Source organism: Pseudonaja textilis, chromosome 3 (genome assembly GCF_049901715.1).
Source record: "Pseudonaja textilis isolate UNSWEBS1 chromosome 3, rPseTex1.2, whole genome shotgun sequence".
Lineage (NCBI taxonomy): Eukaryota > Metazoa > Chordata > Lepidosauria > Squamata > Elapidae > Pseudonaja > Pseudonaja textilis.
Window position 1 is genome coordinate 108,309,303 of NC_141992.1, and position 19,740 is coordinate 108,329,042.

The 19,740-nt window shown below is 39.1% G+C and overlaps 1 protein-coding gene and 1 long non-coding RNA gene across 2 annotated transcripts in view; one reads left to right on the forward strand and one right to left on the reverse strand.

Moving 5' to 3' along the window:
• The window catches only part of DIAPH1 (diaphanous related formin 1), a 158,373-nt gene that overhangs the window by 129,596 nt on the left and 9,037 nt on the right, over positions 1 to 19,740 (forward strand). The window contains 4 exon segments of the mRNA XM_087930558.1: positions 2,960 to 3,083; positions 6,165 to 6,330; positions 7,276 to 7,411; positions 16,555 to 16,641. Of these exon segments, the coding sequence (XP_087786684.1) occupies positions 2,960 to 3,083; positions 6,165 to 6,330; positions 7,276 to 7,411; positions 16,555 to 16,641 (513 nt within the window).
• LOC148126272 (uncharacterized) lies at positions 4,980 to 7,890 on the reverse strand. The gene is made up of 3 exons (XR_015743036.1): positions 7,494 to 7,890; positions 6,641 to 6,701; positions 4,980 to 5,065 (listed from the first exon to the last, which is right to left on the reverse strand). It is a non-coding gene; the product is annotated as an uncharacterized LOC148126272 (long non-coding RNA).

Consider the following 19,740-nt stretch of genomic DNA (forward strand, 5'->3'; position numbering starts at 1 on the left):
GCACCGCACGTCAGGACAAGAAGTAATGGGTTGAAGCTCATTAAAGAGAGATCCAACCTGGAACTAAGGAGAAATTTCCTGACAGTGAAAACAATTAATCAATGTCTCCTGGTGTTGATGATGCTCCATCTCTGGTGGTTTTCAAGAATAAGTTGGACAACCATTTGGGATGATATAAGGTCTCCTGCCTTGGGCCGGGTAGTTGAACTAGAAGTCCTCCAAGATCCCTTGTAGAATCAATGATTGTAACTACGATATGATTTATTATTTATTATGACATACTACTTGTTTATATGTACACTATGAGTTTATGCAACAGAGACAAATTCCTTGTGTGTCTAATCACACTTGGCCAGTAAAGAATTCTGTTCTGTTCTATTTTCTATCTCTTAAAATAATATTGCTGATTGTCTCAGTCTGCTATGACTCAGGTCATTTAGGCAGATGCAGGCTTCAATAAAGTCTTTTATTGCTTTGCTATCCCATACAAAATGACCGTACAACAGCCAGTAAAGCTCTACGCCAAAATTTCCAGAAGACAACCACCCAGTCAATGCAACACAGTCCCACAAACTAAAGCCAAAAGTCACCAGAGCTGATTCACAAGGCAAGGAGGAAGTCTGTAGTCCAAAACCAAAGTGCAAAGTCTAAAAGGCAAGGTCCATAAGTTATAAACAAGGTTCAAGGTCCAAAAGGCAAGACCCAGAGTCCATAAGCAAGGTCGGAGTCCATAGGGCAGAAACATGACCCAAAGCAGAGTTTACAAAGGTGGGGAAGTGTGTGCCAAAGCGAAACTATTGTTCCCAACGAAGAAACCCTCCCCTGGCCTCTAATTAAATCATCTCAATTCAGGTGTTCCTTGTGAGTTGGGGTGGGATGGCCTCTTCGCCAGCAGCCTTGCAGATCTTCTTTGAGCTTCCCTACTTCCCACTTCATGCCCTCAGATCAAGTGGGGGAGATAGCTGTTCCTCATCAGGGGGAATCTGCTGCCTCATCACCATTGCCTGTCTGCAGCCGATCCTCCCAGATCTAAATCCAAGAGTGTGAGCCACATGACAGAATGGGCTCCCATCAATTTGCCTGCTCTCCTAATGGTTTGAAGGCATGCAAATTCAAATAGATAAATAAGTAGATACCACTTCAGTGGGAAAATAATAGGGACATAAAGGAACCCTTTCAGGCATCCCTTGGGCAATGGTAATGTCACTGACTAATCCTTTCAATCTGGAAGTGCCTTGGTAGGTATTCTTGACACAAATGTAATATGTTCAAATAATTGCAGCTGTACCAGTCAAAAAATACAATAAACTCTTAAAAGCAAAGAAAAAATGTGTGCAATAATAGTATGAAGACCCTTAGTCACAACTCCTTCACTTCTTCAACTGGGCAAGTACAACCAAGATCAGTTTCAGTCTCTTTCCTTTTTGAGGTGTGAGGAAAGCATATAATATTCATTAAATAGATCTGGGGTGTACAGGTATGCATTATTTTTAGATGATATTTGTAGTGTCAACAGGTCCGAATAATATACAGTACTTTGTTATCAATGAAAACAAAATCTCAGCTTCTGCTTTCTTCATATGCTAATATAGAATGAGCAGGAGTAAAATCTTCTTTGCGGGTTTGCAGGATATTGCATTACTCTATTTTGTTATCCTTCCTGTTTCCATATTTTTGTCTTTCCTGAAAGAAATGTTAGATCTATGTTTGGATAGGGTTTGTCATAGCAGGAAGTGTGGAGAGGAAAATATAAAAATGATGGCTGCAGATGTTTGTTATGGTCAGTTATTTATAATTGCACTATGATGAAAAAAAATTATGTTTGGTCTATTTACTTATAATCATGTATTTTTCCTGCAAGTATCCCACCTGGTCCAGATGTTGTCTGACCACCTAGTGACCAGCTCAATGAAATAAGTGTATTCCTTCATCTCAGTCATGTTGTATTATACTGAGAGCAGTATATGTCATCAAGCTGTAATTGTCTGTAATAAGACAATGCTTGTCTTACTTCTCACTAACTTAAATATTCTTAACCAAAGTCAGTTTTTATCTCACTTTCTCATTTTTTTTCTGTTTACAATATATACAGGCTGTATGTTTTTTTAGTTTCTTGAATGATCTGAAAACATTCAAATGTTTAATAATATTATTTTAGCTTTTGAATGATTGGTGCTAATTATTGCAAAAATGCTGTCTTTGTAGAATTATATAACTTCCTATCATATATGCTGTTGCCTTTAATTCAGGCCTTTTCCTTTGCTGATATCACTTTATTGTACATTGTCACCTACAAACACTGCTCTTAAGCCAAAGAGTCTTATAAAGCCTAATTTTGGCATTCCTGAGCATGTATATTAATGGGACAGTACTTTTGAATATGCAGCTCTTCAAATATCCTAGTTAATCAATGTGGATGATGCATGCTGGTTGTGAAATCTCAGTTCTGTGAATTCATATTTATCCCTCTGGTTGCACAAAGGAGTTTGCATGGTTTGCTTTAGAGTAGGTTAAAATCTTAAATTTTGATTGCTGCAGAATATCCTGCCCATTCCATTGTATGCTGGAGTTGCAGTCTATATATTATAGGCAGACTTCTAAAATAATTTTTGAATTGGAAATAAGACAATTTAAAATTACATACTTTCTATTACCCCATTTTACATCAGATTTGAGTTTTATTCCAAGTTGGAGCATAACTCTACTTTTTTCTTACTACTGTAAATTTATTTTAGCTTTCCTAAGTTTTCTTTCCTGTTCAACTTGAACACAAGTAGAAACTGTCCCATGAAGTAATATTAATCAGACTAACCCTTCTCATTTAAGGGAAGCGGGTAATCCAAAGAACATACTTACATGGTTTCGTAGAGAATGTGACTACAGTAAATAAAAACTATTCTTTTAGTTGATGTTAATTGTTTCTGCAATTCTGCTATATTGTCTCTTTTTCTTCCCCAAGTTTCTGCTGAAATTTTGCGGAAAAATCTGGACCAGATGAACAAACAGATTTTGGATCTACAGCATGATGTTAACAATTTTCCCAGTAGAACAGAAGAAAAGGACAAATTTGTGGAGAAAATGACCATATCCTTCAAAACTCTTCACTGAGAAATGTTGAAAAATAACCTATGAAAGAAAGAATCATATTTATGATACTGAGGGATAAGAATTCTCATTATATTATTTTTTCTGAGAATTCTAATTTTCATTATAAAGAAAAAAATTACCTTTTAAGGTTCTTAAAGTCGCATTAATATATCACTGTTTATTGACAAACTTTAATAGTATTAGAAAGATACACTGTACCAAAACAGGACTTGTCTCATTTTTCACAAGGTAATGACAGTAATGGGAACCCTTAGCAAAATAAGACCTATCCTGAAAATAAGACATAGCATGTTTTACGTGTGTGCCCTACCCCCCAAATTAGCCCTACTTAAGACCCTGCTCAGCCCATTCTATTAGATTTCTCGTGGTGGCCACCAAGGTGGTGGTGGAGCTGCCCCACACGTCCTGCACCGGTTTACCTCAGGGCCTCCACAGCCAGGCTATCCATGCCCCAATACCTGACTCGCAGTAACAGTACCGGCAACCATGTGCAGCAGGAGCCCATGTGCCTGCCTGCCCACTTCTGCTTGCTCATAGAGGAGGCTGAGTGGTGTGCTGTTGCTGTGGTCACATGGCAGCTCTCAGGGTGTGGTTGGTCTGGCTGTGGGGACCCTGAAGTGAGCCAGTGCATGGAGGAATCTCCATTCCCTGTCTTGCCTCATGGTTGTGGCACCTCACGGTTTCCTGCTCCATTGCAACCACAAGCAAGCAAAAGAAGTGGGCTAGTGGCTACATGGGGTCCTGGATAGGGCTGTTGGAACCGCCGCCACGAGGTGGCCTGACAGCAGGGGCCATGAGGTAAGCTGGTATGGGGCATGTGAGGTAGCTCCACCCCCTTGCCTTGTAACAGTGGCACTGGCACACCATATGGCCTCCTGCCCCACAACGAGCAAGCAGAAGTTGCCCTCCCATATGTGGAAAAAAAATAAGATACCCCCCAAAATAAATAAAACACAGTCATGTTTTCGGGAAAATACGAGTAGTTATTGATACTGTCTTGCTTTGAGTAGTCTCCCATTCAAACAGTTGAAAGTGTAAATTCTTCCTGGTGTCTCTTTGGGTGATTTGCAGGCAGTAGAATTAGGTATGAATAAATAAAGCTTATCTGCCATAGTCTATCTGGAGTTGCACCTGCGTAACCTATTCTTCCAAAATATTCCATAGCTGAACTCACAGAAATCTTGCCCCGTAGATACATCCATGTAACATGGATATTTAGTTTAGCATCCTGTGGTTAATTGATACTAAGTAAATTGAATAAATTATATCCTGAAACACCATAAGTCCTCACTTGAGATTTTGAGTACATTTAACATAATATATAAATCATTTGATCTCTGGCTGCCATTTCTCTTTGGTTGTTTACAAAAAATTGTTTTTGGAAGTGGTCTTGGAGTGGCAAGCATCTTCCAGATTTAGATATCTTAGTAATCATGGAAGAAAATGATATTGTGGTTAGAAATTACTCTTGTATAGAAACTTAATATCTGTTTCTCATTTCAGCAGGGCATTGTTTTCTACCATTCTCCCAAGAGTGAAAGAGAATTTGCTCATTTTTTAAATCTTGGTTAATGAATTTAGAGGTATTTTTTTATAAAGGCATGGCAACATTTTTTCAGAAAGCTAATATTGTCTTGCCTCTCATATGTGCCTCTCATCTAAGTCATTTTCACAAGAACAACTTCTACAAAATTTGCTGAAAGATGCTTATTACATTTTTAAGATGTCTTTAGAAAGCCCTAGAAAGGGTTGGAACATCTTTTGTTGAGGACTTGTTGGCCCGCCTCCTAGGTAATTTTGCTATACTCCAATGTGAGTGATACAGAAAGATGAATGAAGTTGATGAATAACAATAGTTTGCATACCTGTAACTGGCTTACTTGTTTATTTTGATTTTTATTGGTTTTTACATAATGTGCCCATCTATCTTTGCTGCAAGTGCTGGAGGATGGAGTTCCTACCCAAAATTCAATTACTAAATGTTGTAGTATAATGGTTTGCAGAGGCACAAGCCTACACATTAACACATAGAAAATTATTTTTCTGAACGAATAAATGTTGAGAGGAGGATAACTAGGAACATTCACTAATAGAGAATTCTCCCCTCGCCAAGCATTTTTCACTTGGGGATGGCATTTCTTCCTCATGCAAGTAGCAATTAAGGTGGTAGACTTCCTGAAAATGGTTTTAGAAAATGCTTTGGACGTCACAGGAGCACACCATCTTCATTTATATATTACAGCGTTTGCAAGGGAGATTCAAAAAGGACTCTGATAAAAGATAGTAGCCATTAAAATCAATAGAGAGGATTCTCTTTATTGTAATCTTGAACATATGAGTTAAGGGCGCTATTTTCACCAGAAGTATAAGGGATCATGCCTCTAGAAATGATCTCCTTTTGGTATTCAGAGAGAACCCAATGAACTGCAGGTAGCTGTCACATTTGATGCTATTCCAACAGATGACTATTGATAAGATAAGGCAGCAAGTACCCAGATGATCTTGTTCAATGAAAGACTGCTTATTCATGTATTCAATAATTTTACTTTGCTGTTTAAAATGTATAAATTATGAATTAATAACCTGCAGTATATTTAAAATAGATTTAATAATAACTTAACACTTTATTGATACAATCATTTCAATAAATTAAAATTTTAAAATAGCTATGATTGCTTCAATCCCCGAGGTAAAGCAGCTGTAGCTGAGTCCTCCCTTTGTACCCTATGAAGAGTTGCAGACAGGGAAGTAAATTATTTGCAGTCAGCAATGGTCTTTCCAATAGCTAGAAGTCAATGGAATATAAAAATGAGGTGAATCACAATGATCTAATCAGAATTTATTTTGCGAAAAAGAGCGTTGTTACATTAGTACTGTGTTAATTCCTCTTAATTAATTATATGGTGTTATTTTGTCAAACTGCTTTTTGCATAAAAGGATGCGATAGAATCTGAAACTAAAAATACAAAAAGCCAAACTCTTAGCAACTTCAAAGCAATCAACTTATTCTCAGAAAGTATGTTTACAATTGTTAGAAGTCTTTAACTCTAGTCTTACAGCTTTGTTAAAGAAGCCCAAGAACAGTATGAGAAGCTACGAATGATGCATGCAAATATGGAAAACCTTTATAGGGAATTAGGACAATACTTCCTCTTTGATACCAATAAGATATCTATTGAGGAGTTCTTCACAAATCTGCGCAATTTCAAAAATATGTTTGTGGTGAGCATCCATGTTTTAATTACAATATGTTATATTACATATTTAATTTAATTTAAATAGCCACTATTTATTTGAGCTTTGCTTTTTACATCAAACAAAGCAATACTTTGAAACAAATTCAAATTGTATGACATAAAGAGGTGGCTACTTCTGTTGCATATGCTGCATATTTTGCTCCTATTGTATATTTATATATTGTTGGATTTTTAGTCTTTTTACACTTGAATTATCTATTTGTTTTCTTGCTTGCTTGTTTAATTTTTATATCATATTTCCCAAGAATTCATAGGATTATAAATATCAACATTACCTATAATTCATAAGCTGGTTGATATTGATAGGAATAGATGTTCAGTGTCGTTGCTGGACTGCTAGAGACAAAATTTTGAAAATGTTGAAAAATAGGTCAGTACTTCTGCAGACAACAAATATTGCTAAATGTGTTCAAGTTCCATAAACCTATGTCAATATCCATTATAAGTCCAAATGCTCAAAATTCTTTAAAAACTCTGTTGCAAAATAATGTAAACCAGAGGACAAGTATAGTATAGAGAAGTATAGTATAGAGATGAGAGCTTATTAGGGTAGGGCTGTATTTAAACAGTGATATTTGTAGTGAAATTAATATTCCTATTTTTATTTGAGTAAAATAAAAATAAATTTAGGTAAATATGTTAGGGTATATTATCCTCCAGCATTTGGTTCTCAGGGATATATTACCTGTATATTTTGTGTTTCCATTAATTTTTATGGATAAAAGTAATAAATAAATTTTATCATTCATAAACCCATCACTGTTTACTGAACTTTGTCTTGCATGGTAGCCAGCATTGCAGTCTTTTATTCTACTAAATGAAAAATATGATATGCGTATCATAACAACACAGCAAATTCATTGTTATGATTGTCCATTTGTCTATCTTATCACCTTTGTCTCATTTTTAGCAAGCTGTGAAGGAGAATCAGAAAAGGCGTGAGATGGAGGAGAAGATGCGCAGAGCTAAACTAGCAAAAGAAAAAGCAGAGAAAGAACGTCAAGAAAAGCAAAAGAAGAGAGAACAACTAATTGATATGAATTCAGGTACTGTACCATGAATATTGTGGCTTGTATAAATTCCTTATCTCAGTGGAAAACTGAGACAGGAAGAAGAGACTTCTCTTACTTGGTAATATTATAAGATCATTACTTGATTATGGCTCAGGGTCCATCCAGTCTTCACTATGAGCCAGATAACATCTATAGTAGTGGTCCCCAACCACCGGGCCCTGGACCGGTACCGGTCCGTGTATCGTTTTGTACCAGGCTGCAAAGAATGTTTGCTTGGGCGCCGCCATCTTGTTTCAGCGTCCTGAGTTGCCTTAGCATGCTCGGTTAGTTAAGAAATGCCCTACCCAGAGAAGGAAGTGGTGCTGGAGGAGGAGGAGGAGGCAGTAGTGGAGAAGCAAGCAACTCAGAGCCCTACCGCTGTGGCGGCTTTGCCTGTGTTTCCGAGGCTTTGATGTTGGGAGAGGCAGCAAGGGCTGGAAAAGGGGAGAGCTGTGCAAGGCTCCGTCTCCCTTTCCTGCCTGCACGTGGGTGGTGGGGAGGAAAGAGAGAGCCGGGAGAAATTCAAGGCTAGAAAACTAATGGGGAGAGCTGACGGCGGGCACTGAGGGAGGGGACTGTTGTTGCCACCGCCACTGTGTGTGGGAGTGTGCATCTCAGGGACCTGAGCCAGGAGGCGCAAGAACTGCAAGTAGGAGCGTTTGATGATTTTGAAGAACTCCTGGAACACGGTAGATTGGTGTTTTGTAGGTCTCAGTGAAAGAGTGAGCTTTGTTTTGTCTCCTTTCCTCCCCTGGTAATGCGAAAGATGCTTTCTCTCTTCCCCCCCACCCCCACCCCCAAATAATCACTGGCTGTGGCTGGGTTTGGCAGCGAAGTGCTAAAGCGAGCGAGGTGCCCCCAGGGACACCTTTCCTTGCCTGTCTCCAGGTGAGGCTGGAAGAGCCCTCCCCCCCAGCTTTTCCTCAGCTGCAGATCTGAGCCTCTCAATCCTCCACCTGGAATCTGGAAGGAGCTCCCAATTTCTCCCCCTCCCCTCCCCCAATTAATCACCAAGAGCAGCAGTCCTTCTGCAGGCAGATGCCTGCTGAGAAGCCCCAGGAGTGGCAGCCAAGGGGCACTGTCCCCCAAGGAGAGCAAAGCCCCCTTTCTCCCTCTGCTTCTCCCAGCAGCAGTTGCCCCGAGGCCCCTCAGCTCAGACACACACACACACACACACACACACACACACCGCCTGCTGTTCTGTCTCTTTGGAAGGTGCCAAGTGGGGGAGGCTTCCAGCCCAGAACATTTTATTTTGTTATCATTAAGCATTCACATTTTTGTTATAATTAAATCAGTAAGTGTGTGTGTGTGTGTGTGTGTGTTTGTGTATGATGTGTGTGTGTGTGTGTGTGTGTATGTATGTATGTATATGTGTATATATATACACATGGGAAAATACCCGAACATAAAGTTGTAGCAACGTTTCAGCAGAATCTCATCTGCCATCATCAGGCTTCTGTATAGTGTTCATCTGTGAGTCAGACTTTTACAGTAAAAGTTTGAACACTATACAGAAGCCTGATAATGGCAGATGAGATTCTGCTGAAACGTTGCTACAACTTTAAAAGCACAACTACAATGACATGGGAAAATACCCGAACAAAGCTGAATGCCATACATGTAAGTACCCGCGAAAACTTAAGAAAACACACACACACACACACACATATGTAACATTAACATAAAACATTATATTAAATATATTAGCTTTTTTAAAAAATTCATATTAGTGGTCCTCGGGATTTAAAAGTATGAATTTGGTGGTCCCTGAGATCCAAAAGGTTGGTGACCCCTGATCTATAGGGATTTCCCATCTGGTCTGCAAGTTCTTTTTAAGGTCTCCTAGTCTTTTATCCCCTTGCCTTTTACTCCCTGTCAAAATTCTTCCCAGCAGAAAAGGGATCATTTCTGTTCAGCAGCTACAGTACTTGACCATGAGAACTACTGACTGTGCTTAATAGATTTAAAATAGACTGCATTGGCCTCATTAGAGGACATTTACTTTAGGGATCATCTGTCTCCATAGTATTTGCCTGGCCAATTTGATCTTGCAAGGTTGGGATACTCTTGGTTCCTTCAGTTAAATAAGTGTGCTCTCTATGTATTAATGCCTGCCCTCTGCAATGAGGTTCCCTCCTCCCATATCTAGATTCTGCTGTTGTTCAGAAAAGCCAAGAAGAGCTGGGTCTTCATCCATGTCTTTGATGAGAGGGAATGAGACCTTTGCTTTTTTCCATCTGGTCTGAGCGTTTACCATCTTTTATTGATTTTATGTAATTTCTTTGATTTTTGTGAGCTGCTCCAAATTTCTGGGAATCAGGCAGTATTCAAGTTTAATACATTATTATTAAAGGTTCTCCTTGATTAATAACCATAACTGACCCTGCAATTTGGTTGTACATTATAAGGGTTGTAAAGTAGGTCACCACATGACTATGTCCAATTTTATTATCTGTTTTGTGATGGTTGTTAAGCAAATGCTGCATTTGTTGAATGAATGTTTGTCATTGGCCGTTTTTTGCCAGAAACTGGAAATAAAAGAATGTTTCTGCTAAAAATGTCTTAAATCACAGTCACATGACTGGTACGCTGCAAACACCCATAAATAAGGACCAGTTGCTGAGTACCAAAAATATAGTCACATGACCCTGGGGGAGGGAGGGATGTTGGAACGTCGAATCTGGATTATAAGTCCCTTTTTTTGAATGTGTCATAATTTCAAATGATAATTTCAAATTTCAAGCAGCTCATCATAAGTCGAGGACTACTGATATTTTTAAAGTCTGCAGGAGACATTAATTGGAGAAAAAGGGTGCATGAATATGTCATATAATGTGGACAAAATTGTGAAGCATATGGCTTCAGAGCCCAAAATAAATCCTGTACAATTGTAGCCAGTGTTTCAGCGCGCAAAAAGAATATGGAGACCATAGCAATCTCTATATTCTTTGTCATCTAGCAGTTGGTATTCAGAGGTGGAGTAATTCTGTACGTGTATATGAATACATATATTCACCTCTCAGACTGCCAGCCATACATCTGTATATTTTTATCTCACTTTCAAATTCCATAATCTCTCAACAGTATGTAATGTTTAAAGATGCTTCCAGATGGACAGATATTTTTATTAAAATATTTTTGTGGTAAGCTATAGTATACAGACATCTACTAATTCATGTTTGAAAATCCAAAAAGATGCAAGTTTGAAAGATGAAAAATGCATAACAAAACCTCCTCTTGAAGCATACTTAATACATGCTATATATTATACTCTTCTATTTCTATATAAGTCTATACATGCTATATAACAGAAATTTAAGGCAGAAATTAGTATTAGTATAGGAATAAGCTATTTGAATGCAGCTTTTTAGTACATAGTTAGTCATATGTAGCAAAAAAAATTATCTATGACATATAGTTAATTCTTGTATTTAATGCAAGTATTATGAAATTGCCCCTGTTCATTTCTTAGAGTATGACTCTTAATACATTGTATGAGTACATTGTGTAGTATAAATGCAAGCATGTTGCACAATGTTTGTTTAATTGATAAAAAACAGATGAATCAGATTACTCAGGATCTTATTTTCATATTGCATTGACATGACTGCAATTCTGGCACTCCTAGGTTGTGATCATGCAGGTCATCAAGTGGAGTACGGGTGCCTTGGGGTGGGGCAGTAAAGGCTCAGGGCCATTAGCAACCTCAACCAGTTGCCACATAAGTACTGGTGCCACTGCTGCCATTCACAAATGTCACATCACACCATTCACCCAGCACTCTTGAGGATCTTTTGCACACTTCTTATCTTCAGGCATTTCTTTCCTGCTATCAAGGGGTTCTAGCGACCCACAAGAGGCAGCTGCTGGTTCCACACAGGCCTTTTTCCCCAGAGCCTGTTTGTGTGGAGATTACAAATTCTTTGGAATTCTTTTATGGAAGCTCCAGCTTCCTAAGTTGTGCAGGGCTTCTGAAAATTCCAGAAACTGCAACTTTGGAAGGCTTTGGAGACTCCATGAGAGTTCACCCAAAATCTCTGAAAGCTTCCTAAGGCTATGGAAGCCTAGCATGACTTCAGAAGGTTTCAACTTGTGCAATTCAGGAAGCCTTTCGGAAGCTCTGTGTAAACTCCAAAACTTTCTGAAGTTGAGTGGAACCCTGGCAGAATTTTGACTCTGGAACCCTGGAATGACTTTGAAAGGCTTCAGAAGCTCCACAAGAGTTTGCATGCAATCACCAAAAACTTCCCAAATCATGTGAGGCTTCCAAAGCCTGTTGAAGTTGCACTGGGTTTCCAAAGATTTCAGGGACTACATGCAAACTCTGTGGAATTTCTAAAGGCTTCAGAAGCTCTGCACAAACAGTCTCTGGGAAAGAAAGCCTGGTGTGAGCAGGAGCTGCCGCCTCTGATGAGTTGCACAAGGTGGCATCTGTGGATGGCAGTGTCAGCGCTAAGACTGAAGCAGAGGATTGTGGCAATGGGAGTTGGTTGAAACTGCTGGAGGCCCTAGGCCTGATACTGAGGTTGAGCGCTGGTCTGCAGAGCAACCTAGAGGGGGGGAAAGTGGGCATGCTAGAGGAGTTGCAGCACCTCCCCCCCAGAGTATGCATGCTCACAAGTGTCCAAAATTTTATCATGTGACACTGGGTGCTTCAATAGGCATCAGGCAGTGGTTTGTAATTCCTTTGGGTTAGTATTGTCTTAATTTTGAAGTTGCTGAACAAATGATCATAAGTCAAGGACTCCCTATAATTGACTGCACCTTCACATATTAGTGCAGATTTTTGGGATTCTGCTTTTCAAAAGGCAGATCTTCTGGACTAGAGTACAAGTAATCTCTGGATTACAAGCGTTCCCTTCGTGAACGTTCAAAATTATGCAATAAGCACCCCTAGCATGTACGAACCAGTCCTGAAACTACAAATGTTGCAGCACCGTGGCAGTTCTCCCTTACAAACAACTGCAGAAGCTCTGCAACATTCGCCCTGCTTATTCCCCCCTTCTTCTCCCTGCGCCGGGTCTGCATAGGCACTAGGCCTGTGGATATTCACCTTGCAAAGATCTAGAGAGCCTTCGCTTTCTTAGCCTTCAGTGTGTAAGCAGAGAATGGAGGCCTAAAGTACTGCAAGATCACTCTAGATCAGTAGTGCGAGAAATCATGCTATTGCTCTCACATGATCTCATGGTACTTTAGGCCTCTGTTCTCTGCAAACGGAGGCCTGGATGAGAGCTGCTACAAAAGACTTTACAAGGGCAGGAAGGCCTAAAACATTGAAACTTTCCCTCCATTTGCAAAGCTTTTTGCCATCTTTGCAGAAAGCCTTTGCTGCTGAGAACAGAGCCCTTGGAGGAGTGCACATCGCTTTGGAGCTCCGTTTTTTGCCAGGAAAAAACTTTCCTCAAGGCATCTACTGAAGAGAAGCTCCGTCTTCAAATGCCCCATTTCCATGCAGACTACACTTGCAGTCACCATCAGGACAACAAGTGATTGAGCAACCTTAGGGATTTTGCTCCCATTTCCAACCATCCCAGGGCTGCTCAAACGCTTGTCTCCCTGATGGAGACTGCAAACATAGCCTGCATGGAAATGGGGTGGTTTTCATTCCATTTTCAAGTGCCCCATTTCCATGCAGATGACTTTTCAGTCTCTGTCAGGGTGACAAGTGTTTGAGCAGCCCTGGGAGAGGGAAACTGAGCAAATTGCTTGAAAACAGGGCTTTTCACTCTGTTTCCAACCCCCCCAGGGGGTCACTCAAACACTTTTTGCCCAGAGGAAGACTGGAAGCCTCTGGGGTACATGGTCTCACACAAGTTCTGGCACCCATCCGCTTTTGCAGAGAATGGGTGCCTGAGGTTCTGCGGGATCATGGCACTCAGAAAGTTCCAATCTCTGCGGGAAAAGTGGTTGCATGCTAATGAGGGGCTTGAAGCAATATGAGTTTGCTGCCCCCAAACCTCACTTTGTGCAAACAGTTTTTCCCATGGAGTCTGAAAGCCTTTGGAAGAGACTCACTGAGGTTGCCCACCACTCCAGAAATGGCAGGCAGGCTTGGTGATTAGAGAAACCAAGTAGGGCGTGCTCGTTTTGCTCCCTCTGCCCTCACTGGGAGCAGGCAAAGAAACAGATGCTGGAGAGGAGACAGATCTTCTCAATGTAAGTGACCCAGCACAGCAGGGTTGGGTGGCGAGAAGCAATTGTGGGGAGCATGAGGTATTTCAGTAGGTTGAGGGAGGCCTCGGGTGGTCTGAACCAGGTGGCCTGTTCCATCACTAAGCTCTTCATGGCCTTCCCTACCCTGAGATATGTACACTTAATGAGCCTTGTATTTGATTAGCGAATGCATGGGTGAAAGGAGGGAGTTATCATGTTCAAGGTACAAGATGAATCCCCAGGTTATGAATGGAATAAGCAGGCTCCATTACATTCGCAACTTGAGGATTACCTGTACTCCATTTTATGCTATTTTTACAAATTGATAATCTTTTTGCTGCGGAATACATTCCTTTACTTAGATTTAATGGACTTTGGACCTACTTTTCTGCAAAAACCTGACAGGTGGAAAGAAAAGTCTGTTCTGTTTTTACTGTTACTCATTAATTAACATGTAAAGCTGCATTTTCCTTGTCTCCCATCTTTTGAAACAACCCTGCCTTTTCTCTTCTTCCCCTCCTCTCCCCTAATGATTAATTCTGCATACGTAAGCAATCCCTCTCTCAAGATCTTTCTTCATGCATTTGTGCATGCAGTGGCCTAGAAGCACAACAAGCTTGTGATGATACATTTATTAGTGTTTCAGATGCCATATGATACTTGGTTGGTTTTTTTTAGTGCAACAAAAAAACACTGGCTACCCCTTTCTTGGAACATACGGACTCAATTACCATCCCTCTCTATTTCCTGACTCCCACAATTTCCTGCCAGTTCTCTCTCCTTTTGAATTGGTTGAAGTTGTGCTAAATGACATGCCATTTGGTTTTTTTCACATTCTTTTCCTCTTCCCCCACAACCTTGTGAAATACTGCAATGTTTAATATTTCTGCAAAGTATCTGCACTTGGCAAAGTGAAGGAAAGACCCCATAAGTTTCATGGAACAATTCCCATTCTAGCACAATTATTTCTCACTGCTTGTAGTGACATGTCTTTATTTCTCTGGGGAGGGACTCTTCCTCTGCTTCTGCTCCTCCCTTCTTTAAACTTTAGGGACAACTTTAAAATCCTTGCCCTGTATTGTAATAATAATTTTGTTTTTTTTTTACTCTGATCGATAAGGACCAGATTCATTATTTAATGTCTCTTTTATCAGAAAACATTCCTGTCTGAAATTCTGCACATTCCTTAGCACTACTACAGGTACTCTTTTTTTTTCTTTTTGTAATTTTTGGGGAACCCAAAACATAATGCAGGTTATGTAATCAAGATGGAAGAGCAAAAGTGAAAAATATAGAGGTATTTAAATTTTGCCTTTGATAACTGACTTTTCTTCAAATGTGTCAGCAAGCAGATGTAATGCCTATTTAGCTGCCTCCTGTCACTTATGTTTTTTTCTATCATCTATCATGTGGCTCTTCTTGATTGCCAGATGGTTCCAAACTCCTTTGTATCCATTTTTTCAGGAGATGCCTCTGTATTTCCTGAACAACATATTTCTAAAGGCAGTGTCAACTTGAGACAAGATTGGGGGATGTAAATGTTCACAAATACACTGACAACTTGTCACCTTGTCATTTTTATTAAAAAGACTGTAATTGAAATTACAAACCAGAAGCTTGATCTATTATTATTCCTTGTACAATTACATCATTTGTGTGATGTTCCACATGAGGTTGCATCAGCAAAAATACTGAGTGTGAGTAAATGTAAGGCTAAATATAGTTTTCAAAATATCTACCCTATATACACTACTTCCTTTGCTTAAGTAATGGGAAATGAACAGCTGCATTCTATATGCGTGCCTTTTAGTTCCAGTGCTGTAAAACTACTTCATAATCAGTGTTGGAACCATCTGTAATTGGGACCTGTCCATTTTTACTAATCATGCCATAGACTCTTTCTGATGGAATTGGAAAAATGGAGGTTTGTGTGGCAATTTCTTTGCATTTTTGTTTTCTGTTCATTAATGTTTTCAGACATTAATGTACTTTATTGGTAACACTAGCCATTTATGTTGGCCAGCAGGTGGCAGTACAAACAATGGATTCAGTCTACCTAAAAGGGAGCAGATGTTCTAAAGTGATTTTATAGGTTTATGTTTTGTCAGGAGCTGTTACTATGGAAACCAGATTTTGCAAGCTCCTCATGAAGTTGCAGTTAACACATTCAGTGCCAGGTTGATGAGAGTTGGGGGAGGCAAACATTCAAATGGAATAGAAAATATTGTAGTGTTCAGGGACTTTTCGGTTGTCATCAAAGAGGCTCGGCTTCTTGTGTAGCAGAAGAAGGCACTGACAAAACAGTCTTCATCACAGGAGCAATGTAGATGCTCTTCCTTTTCCTGTTTTTGAGACAAGGAATATGCTTGTTGCTAGGGAAACAACATTAACTGGCCTGTTTCAGCCGGTCTTCTTAATACTCTGGCTGTTGTATAGAGTGAAAAGTAGATCAGTGGAAAATGCATAGCTCTAAATCCCTCAGGATACTAATGATTTCAAGGCATCAGAGTAATACCATGGTTGTACAATTAAAGCAATATGACATATAAAGGAAGAGGTGAACTTATAAGGAATTTCTCTTCGTTATCCCTGCTTTATATCCAAATTCACAATTATGTATTTATAAAACAGATACATTGGATCAAGGGAAAAATGCCTCAGAAAGTTCCAAGAAGATTTTTTTTTAAATCCTCTTTAAACCCTCCATTGTTCAATCTCATTTTTATAAAAGGTTTCTCCCAATTTAAGACAAAGGGAAATATTTTGAGAAGCATTTTTGTGTATTGTTGTCTTTATATAGTAATTTTTCACTTATGACCACCTCTTTTTTGTTTTTATCAAGAAATATTTTAATAACAATTTTGTTCTCTTTTCTACAGTACACATTCCAGAACACCCATAGGCTTGAGTCTATAATGCTACTCCCTAGATGGAGGAGCCAATGAAAATAACAAGAAATTTCTTATTTTGTGTTCTTGCAGAAGGAGATGAAACAGGAGTTATGGACAGCCTACTAGAAGCCTTACAGTCAGGTGCAGCCTTCCGTAGAAAAAGAGGACGATGCCAAGGTATGGTTTTGCTCAAATGTCTTCAAAGCAAGTGTGAAATAATCGTTTTTCTTAGCACCATTGTGAACCAACTAGGTTTTAGGGCATGGAAGACAGAATTGAATAAAAAAAAAAATCCACTTGCATTTTGAAAATAACAAAGCTTTGATGTCTCTACCATGTAGTTCGTACAAAATATATGATATAATACAATGTAGAATATAATTATTGGATCAGATTAGTCAAATCTTGTTTATCCATAAAATTCAGTATCAATCATTGGCTCAAAATAGCTGCTATAGGGATAAAATGGAGAAAGCCCATGTGTCAACAATGGTCCAGTGGTCCAACTCTGGCTGAGCTTGGTTGCTGTTTGCAGGTGTTTCATTGTTAACTTCATCAATGCTAGAAGGGAGTAGTATTTACTTTTATTTTGTATTTTAGTTTAGGGATGGGGAACTATGAACCTTTTATGACTCGTGGACTTCAACTCTCAGAATTCCTGAGGCAGCCCAGCATTGTGGAGAATGTTTTCTTTGAATTGAAATACTTCTGCTGTTCTGATCAGCTGTTCTTTCTCTTTTTAATACAAACTCTTACTATTTAAATGGTAATATCAGTGATCTGTCGAGAAAGAAAATATGGATAGTTTGCTGCTGCTGTATCTATCCCTGCATGCTTTTGAACTAAGGTTAATAAAGTGATTTACTCAGTCTCAGAAAAGGGTTTTAAGCCCTCCTTAGTTTAAGTGAAAATGCTCACTTGCAACTCCAAAGGAATGAAGCTGGGATTGTGTTTCTTCATTGAGTACTCTTCATGGAAAACTAATTAGTAAAATTATGCCTACATTTAATCTTATGTGGCAAAGTCCTTTGTATAATTATAGCACATGGTTCAATATATGCCATGTAAGTTTCACATAAATTAAAGCTTGCTTACTTGCTTGCTTTAATGGGTAATATGTAAATCAATGTATCTTAAGTGTTATACAGTGGTGGAGGTGGACTGGAGCCCCCGTCCCATAAGGCCCCTTTGACAGTGGAACTAATGTTTTATGAAATTTGTTTAACAATGAACTTTAGTGAAGATAAAAGAGAAATAACGAATATCTACATACTGTTAAAATTGTTTGTGTATTGTCCGGTATTTCAGGGCAACCAACCACTATCTGCCAATAGCATGTAGCCAGTGTATATGTGTGGCAGAAAGAGCAATTTGTAACATTGGCTGATTATCAGCATTCATGTTGGAATGAATATGATGGATCTCAGATATATGTTATGAACTTCCAGGACAAATCATATCTACAAAATAGGCAAACTGCAAGGGGTCTACCCATGGATCTATGATGACTTTCAGGTACTCCAGCACTAACCTCCCAGAGATCTTCATGACTATGGATGTCAAGCAACCAATTTGTAGTCATTCAGCTCCCTGATGGAAGTTTTCTTAAGAACTGGGATGATGGTAGACCATTTAAAGCAAGAAGGAATATAACACACCTCCAGTGTTTTATTAAAAAATCTGAGTGAAGATGTGGGCCAGTTCATCACAGGCTATCAAGCAAGAAGTCACTCCATTAGCCTGGAACTTGCCTATGAAATAAAACTTGCAAATCTTTTTCCACGATTACTGGGGGGGTCTATTGAGATAGATATAGCAAAATTATCTACTGTTAGTGTATCTGATGCAAGGTAAGTAGCAATAGATGATGGTAATCTGTCAGACCTGCAGTAGAACACATTCAGGTTGTCTGCCAGTTGACGATTGTCTTCAGTAAGGGAGGGAGATCTGCTGTTGCCAATGATGGTCTTCAGGCTTCTCAGGTTTCATTAGTTGCAGGTTCATTAGCTGAGAACTGATTTCTCAGCTTTTCGTAATAGCTTCTCTTTGCTATCCTTATCTCCCTTGTTAATACATTCCTGGCCTGATTGTACAAGATCCTATCTCCTTTCCTGTAAGTCTTCTATTTGGCATGACGAAGCTGCTTGAGTTTAACTGTAGGCTTATTGTTATATAAACATAAGCTCTTTGTAGGCATACACATGTCCTCACAAAAGCTAACATACAATGTCATAGAATCAGTAAATTCATCCAATTGTGTTGAAGTAGCTCCAAAAACACTCCATTCTGCAATTGAAGCAAGCCTGTAACCCTAACTTTGTCTCTTCAATCCAACATTTCATTGTTTTTACCGCAGGCTTTGCAGTTTTAAATTTCTGCCTATGGGAATGAGGTGGATCATAAAATGATCAGAGAGACCTATGGCTGCACGGGATAAAGCATGATAAGCACCCTTTAACGGAGTAGTAATGATTCAATATGTTCTTGCCTCTAATGAAACAGCTAACATGTTAAGTGTTATCTGGGCAACTCATGAGTGAGATTAGCTCTATTAAAATCCACTAAAACAATGAGTAGGGAATCTGGATATTTCCATTCTGTGCAGAGTATTTGGTCTGCTAGAGTCTGCACTGTGCTATTCATGCAAGTCGGGTAGTATATAAACTCCACCAAGGTAAATGAGAAAAACTTTTGTGGAGCATAAAAGTGTTTACTATTGATGAATAGTGGCTCAGTCCACATTGCAAAATTTCTTTAGTACTGTGACATCCTTGCACCAGTTGTTATTAATATGGAAACAAATTCCACCTCTTTTTTCTCCCTACCCCCAATGTCTCTGTAACCTGATCTGCCCTTTGAATCTGAAACCCAGGGAGTTCTACTATACTATGGAGCATAGTGTCACTGAGCCAAGTTTCAGTAAAGTAGAGAACAGAAAAATCAGAGTTCTGATTTAGAAGGTGCAGTTCATCCATTTTATTCACTAGTGAATGTAGATTTATTTGATGAATCAAAGGGAGCTGAGTCCTAACCCCTCGTCTTCCTCGCTCATCAGAACACTGCATTGTGTTCTCCTTTGTTTCCTTTGTCTGTAGCTGCTAGAGAGTGCTACTCCTCTGATCAGAATTTTCAGAATTTTACTGAAATATAAAGGCTTCATGAAGTCATTTTTTTCTAGAGACCACCATACAATTCTAATGGTCTCCTCTTTGCATATTTTCTGATCAAAATACTTAATTACATGTATAATCATAACTTCAAATATTGCAAAGGAAA